Here is a 6,223-nt window from a genome sequence, read left to right on the forward strand (position 1 = left end):
GTAGGAGAATGGTCATTGTTGAAGGAGATATAGAGATATAAGTGAGCGTTAACAGGTCTATATAACATCACTTTCAAATAGTTTTCTTTGAATTCAATCAAAAGCAAAACGACGAGCTGAAAAAAAATCGTTTATTCAAAGCGATGAAAAATATTTATCAGGCTATAGCTAGCATAGTACAACTTTCATATTGACATTCCAATACTTCCAAAATAATGATAACACATTGAAAAAAGTCAAAAACAAAACTACTCCGAGAAACGATTGGACTAATCAATCTATGAATATATAAACATATCCACTTTCTCTGCCTTGCACAGTCAACTTCGAGAGATAGTATGAGTTCGAATGTAGATGGTTCATGGCTTAGCCTGTAATATTTAGGGATAAAATCTTCGAATAATTTTGCAATTTTATAATCTATCGAGAATATGTCAAATTTGATTTAGAAATTCGCCTGAGAAATCTTTAAGAGTTATATTCATTATTCCAAAAATATTTGTTTACCTCTTCGTCTGTAACTTCATCAATGCGATAAGGGAACTCAGCCCATTTCTTGAATTTAACCAATTGTTTCGAATATTTGTCAAAGAAACTGACTTTTGCTTTTGCAATTGCTAAAAATTCACATTCCTTATAAACAAGTATTACTCCCCAACTGTGACCACAAATTTTGCCATTCACACTTTGAGTTTTTTTTATCTTGTCAACTTGTTTTACCTTTTCAAAAGATTTGCATTTTATTTGTGAAAAAATAGTTTTGTCATATACTATGTAGTGAGTCCTATTAATGTGTCTAATGAAATCGCCATCAGTAACTGGTGTTCCACAGAGCCTGCAATGAACAGTAAAAGCTCCAATCGTTTTACTTTCTGCTTGACGCTGTTGGATAAGCCGTTCCTGAATTTCAGACGCATATATCCCTTGTTCTGCTATTGCTATATTTGCAGTGAGGTCTAGGTCTATCACTTGCTCAATTGCATTCTTCATGTAGTATTGCCGAACAATATTTTGTGTTTCTCTTTCAAAATCTTCTGATGACGCCAAAATAACTTCTTTTCCACCTTTGTTTCTAACACGCCCTAACAAACAAATATAGATATAAACATCACTGAAATATTCAAACTATAATAAAAGGAGAAATATTTCAAGGCTCACTTCTGGTACGTTGCTTTCCAAATTTTATATTCTAGTATATTCTTCAAAATATGCTTACACCAAGTCAAGAATAAAGCAGTTGTTTTTCACTTGTTTCGTTCAATGATTTCGTTTTATTTGTCAGTTTTTATTGACTTTGGCTGTTTGAATATGACTCGGAGTTCATTATTTTTGTTTTAATTTACTTTTTTCATGTGACTTTTAATCGTTGACGAATTCTATCATTCAAGTTTAAACAAGCTTTACAGTTCATATACCTGCTTTACATACTATTCCAATAATAATAAATACGTCAGATAATAAAACATGACAATTGTAGTACATTAATAAGTTTGTTTACTTATAGTGGGCAACACCACTGATAACGCTACTGGAGCACCTGACTTACAACTAGTTTATGTTCTTGTTGTTCAGTATTCAGTAAATTTGGAATTGTTTGTTTTGGGTGTCTATATATAGTTTTTCGTTTGAATGATCTTGTCTTTTTTTCAACAAATAGTTTTTGATTACACCATTGGTATCACCTTTCTTATTTATGGTCACACAAACTTATTGTAGGATTTTTCAAAATACTTGTGAGAACTTAATCAAATATTTCTCACTGATAAATAGATCTTTGGATAGTAATGTATGTTAGTGATCAAGGATCACTCAGGAACATTTCATAAGTATTATCGTTTTGTCATTTTCTTATTCCAAGTCTTTTCATTATTACCTCTCATTTGATAGCTACTAATTTCATCTGCTCTGAACTTGTATCTGATCATCAAATTGCATTGTGGGATATCAAGTCCTTCGCATGCAACAGATGTTGCAACAATGCACAAATGTTCTCCAACTCTAAAACGTTCCATAACTTGAAGTTGCTGATCGATGTGAAGACCTGGAAATAAATTGAAGCTTATTTGTTTCACAATTTAGATTATTAACTAGCAAGATAGACATTGTGTCAGCTCCAATCCCTTTCTTCAAACAATATTCTGATATCGACCTTTCAGTTTCAGGTTTAGATTAATGTTTTCAATCATGTGATTTTTACATACAGCGATTTTTTACAAGTCATCGACAGTACCTTTCCATTTGATTAGCTGGGAATTCTGATTATTCGCGCTTTTGACCATCAAAACTGTTAGCTGATATCTTTTTTAATTTAGAATGATAGATCAAGATATCATTAGTTGACCGTAGTTTAAATCTCAAAAATCAATTAATGAAATTACACATAAAGATAAATTCTAAATGGTTCGTGATTGATAGTTTTTTTAAGACAGTCTAAGGTAATATGTATGTAGCCAATGAGCAACATCAAGCAACAGTTGAGTGTAAATGGCATGTATAGTATTTCTGTAGCTTTCCATGGTTGATAGTTATATATGTCGTGTACAAGTTGCAATTTTGTACAGGTTATAACATGTACCAAAATATTGTACACGTTATAATTAGTACGATTCCAAAATACAAGTTTTAACATGTACAAAAGTACCTCGTACTTGTTATAACACGTTCAAAGTATAATGCTTGAAACGATTTTAACCTGTACAATATTTAAAAATAATATTTAAGCAATATATACATTCACGATTGAAATTTAGCAAATAAAAAAGAAAATAATCAAATGTAAATGAAGTTATATTATTTACACTATGCATAACATACCTCATTTTCATACATTTAAGAAAGAAGTTGTTTTACTTGTTGCTACAAGACAGAGACATGTGACACCTTTGAGTTGCACACAGCATTCATACTTCTACATTTTTAACTGCCTTTCTTACACTGATAATGCACACAACTTTGTCCTCCAATAAATGATATCTTACGCACCATCTCTCTCAAACTCATATCACTCATTGGGACTTCAGACATATTTAAAGTTGCATTTGTAAGAAATTGAACCTGGTTTCTACTCAAGTGTCCCTTTATTTGTGCATCTAAGTCTTTAGTGCCAATTTTATAACCGCCATGTATATTCACATTCATCACCAAGCCTGGTATGTTTTTCTCATCGGCAAGGCCCTTATCAGTGAACGGAATAGGAATGATAATATAATCACATTGGAAGGAAATATTATAACCTGGACAAAATCGCAACTTGTACACGACTTATATACCTACAGTAATTATATTTGCAAACACGCTATTTTCAGCCATAATCGATACCAAATGTCTGTCTTTCTTTTCATAACCATAACAACGTAATTATATTTCCAAGCACTCCAAGAAGAAACATCAGGTCGAAAATCCAATTACTTATTTAAGTGAATAATTCATACTGCATATTATTTAAAATGTATGGAATTAAATCCCACAAATATGGAAAAGCGTTTCCTTTTTAAAATGCGATTTTAACACGCCAAACATTATTCCTAAGTATTTGTTTTACCTGCGTTATCCTTCGTTTTCGTTCTTCCAGTTAAGTGGGTAGCTTTCAAACACTCTGGTAGTCTTTTTGCTAGAGCTTTTGCAGACGCCCTTGTTTTAACGAATACAATAAATCTTGAGTCCTCTTTTAATATGTAATACTCCTGGACAAGTGTGCGTATTATTTCATTAACATCAGGGTTACTTTCAACATCATGTCTCATCTCGCGTAGCACTGATGTTACATCTGAAACAGGAGTCCTTTTTCTAATATTCATTCAATTGCTAAATGATTTCCTAACCCTTTAAAACTAGTGAACTGAACTAGTTAGCAATAGCTACTGTGGTACAGTTTGTAAAGCAATTTGAAAACTGTAAAATAACTCTGACGTTGAAGGATTTAGCATGATTTACTTCGCCAAATTTGTTAGATACAAAAGTAGTTTACTAATAATAAATCGAGTCTTTAAAATCTTTTTGTAACAAGCACATAATATAAATCAGGGTTATAATTATTCTCTGGGTAATTGAAATGATCTGAAAAAACAAAAAGGGAGTTTGAACTGGATGCGTCACGAGGATTTAAATTTCAATATATTTATCTTAATGCTAAGATTTCGTGAAATGCTATTGAGTGGTTCCAGAGGAGTTGAGATGACAAGAATGGGGACTGACAAACGGACGGATTCAAAATCATTTTAACCTACGAAATTTGTATACTAGTCAACAAAAGAAACGATACACGACTTTGAAATACAATTTATCAAAAAGTATTAAATATAAATCAAAATGAGATATAGTGCATTATTTTGAAAAGCTTTCATTTGCAATGTATGCACATATGATAGTGAATATCAAAACCTGTCGAAAAGTAACTAAATCCCGTTTAAACGATCAAAGGATGGAGAATATATTTCCATGGTCTTTAAGTATAACTACCTTCAATATTGGTCCTATAAACGGAAGACCTCATCTTTAATTTGAAACAAAAGTCTTGTGGCGTTTCTTTTGTTGACTAGTATATAAACAGAAAACAGGTGATAAACTAATGAAGTATTTACAGATATCTCGAATCTGATAAAAAAATATACTTGCCTTTTAGTGCATCTATAATTTGTCTTTCTTGTATTGTATTTGCTTGCTGGCTTTCATCAAATAATTGTCCATGTGCATGAGTAAGCAAATCAGTAACAAGTGCAATGTCAAGTAATGAATTCATCTCAAGAGATTCAACGTATAACTGCAAAGACATCAGAAACGAAAAAAGGTGAGAGGATTTTTCAACTTGTTTCTATAGTTTTAAGAGTGCATTTCTATCTAACTAAAGATTTGTAAACGTTGTGTGTCGTTTGTTATAGTTTGTAAAACGTTACAAATGAAGAAACAAACGCATCGTTCACTGACCTTGTTTGAACTGTCAAAAATGTAAACAAACTTATTACGCGGGAAAATACCTTCTGTAGAAGATGTTCTAAACACACAAGACTTCTGTGTCTGCTGTTGTGTTTTTTTTTATTTTGGTCGGGTTGTTGCCTCTTTGACACATTCCCCATTTCCATTCTCAATTTTATTCTGTGCATATTCAGTTTTTACGTCCTCATCAGATGAATGTAAAAAAGCAGCACCGAAAGGAGATACCTAAAAAACCTAAATTTAAGAAATTATTGACATTGCTATGAGTTATGCGAATCAGGAGTGTATCTCTTTTTCTTTTGTCAGTATCAACCTTTTGTAAGTGGGAAACATATGAATAATTACATAATTGATTCAATGTTTAAGTTAGAAAGAAATACAGCATTTGTACTAACAACAGACGGACGACAAACTGTAAAAGCATTTTTAGCGAGTGCATAGTGTGTCAAAGCTTGTGCAATCTTTGTAAATTTATGTTAGAATCAAATGATCTATAGTCGCCGTCAGCTGAAATTCGTAGCGGTTATCAATTGAAATAATCTAAACTATCAACCACGTTCACTCGAGATATAGTTTTTCACATTCCATTCATAAATCGCAAAAAGAAAAACCACTACTGACCTACCTTTTAAGTGATTGCACTGTGATAATCCTGACCTTCACATTTTCCAAGACTATTTTCAATGGTGGAATCCGCCATTGTTTTTTCCGGAAGTGTTCCCCTGGAGTTCAATTTCATAACATTTGCATAAAGAGATGTATTTATAAAGGTTACTCGGGAACACGTGTATTTGTTTACTTTTAACACGTGTGTTTAAATCAAAACATGTTTATGTTTAATTTGATTGGACCATCAGTAAGTTATTACCGGTTTAAGTTATATCAATCATGATAACTTCATGCTAGAATTTTAGCGCTAAAATTATAATAAGATATCTAGAATTGTCATTCGAGGTTCGCCTATCCGACAGAAAGGTTCGTTTTTTCTTAAATCGCCACTTGGTAAAATGTCCGAATCTTCTCCACGTCTGGAATTGAATGAAGACATACTACTCGAAGGAGATAATAGTTTACCGCCACCTAATATTCATAAAGCAGCTGATAAGTCGTCTGATTTGGTAGATACTGTAGAGCTTTTTAAGACAATTTTAGACAGCAAGTTAGGTGAGTTGAAATCTGAACTCATACAAGAACAAGATTGCCTTAAGAGAAAAATTAAGGAGGACGTCACTCTAAAATTTAAGGGGGAAGGAAACAGAATTCAGTACACCTTTAACGAGGAATTATTAGA

The 6,223-nt window shown here is 32.2% G+C and overlaps 1 protein-coding gene across 1 annotated transcript; it reads right to left on the reverse strand.

The window, feature by feature from the left end:
* Positions 1-322: 322 nt before the first annotated feature.
* On the reverse strand, positions 323-4,760 carry LOC134727091 (antiviral innate immune response receptor RIG-I-like). Its single transcript, XM_063591479.1, has 4 exons — positions 4,615-4,760; positions 3,542-3,766; positions 1,874-2,041; positions 323-1,082 (listed from the first exon to the last, which is right to left on the reverse strand). The coding sequence occupies exons 1-4, from the start codon at positions 4,736-4,738 to the stop codon at positions 469-471; spliced, it is 1,131 nt and encodes a 376-aa protein (XP_063447549.1). The 5' UTR covers positions 4,739-4,760; the 3' UTR covers positions 323-468.
* Positions 4,761-6,223: the final 1,463 nt, after the last annotated feature.

This window comes from Mytilus trossulus, chromosome 7, assembly GCF_036588685.1.
Source record: "Mytilus trossulus isolate FHL-02 chromosome 7, PNRI_Mtr1.1.1.hap1, whole genome shotgun sequence".
Lineage (NCBI taxonomy): Eukaryota > Metazoa > Mollusca > Bivalvia > Mytilida > Mytilidae > Mytilus > Mytilus trossulus.

What these genes read in the sequence shown, in the direction of transcription:
- LOC134727091 (XM_063591479.1), bottom strand. Translation starts at nt 4,738, where the DNA reads ATGAATTCATTACTTGACATTGCACTTGTTACTGATTTGCTTACTCAT. An exon ending in AATTATAGATGCACTAAAAG is followed by an intron (nt 3,767 to 4,614) that starts GCAAGTATATTT and finishes CTCCTGTTTCAG; the next exon opens with ATGTAACATCAGTGCTACGC. An exon ending in GAAAACGAAGGATAACGCAG is followed by an intron (nt 2,042 to 3,541) that starts GTAAAACAAATA and finishes ATTTATTTCCAG; the next exon opens with GTCTTCACATCGATCAGCAA.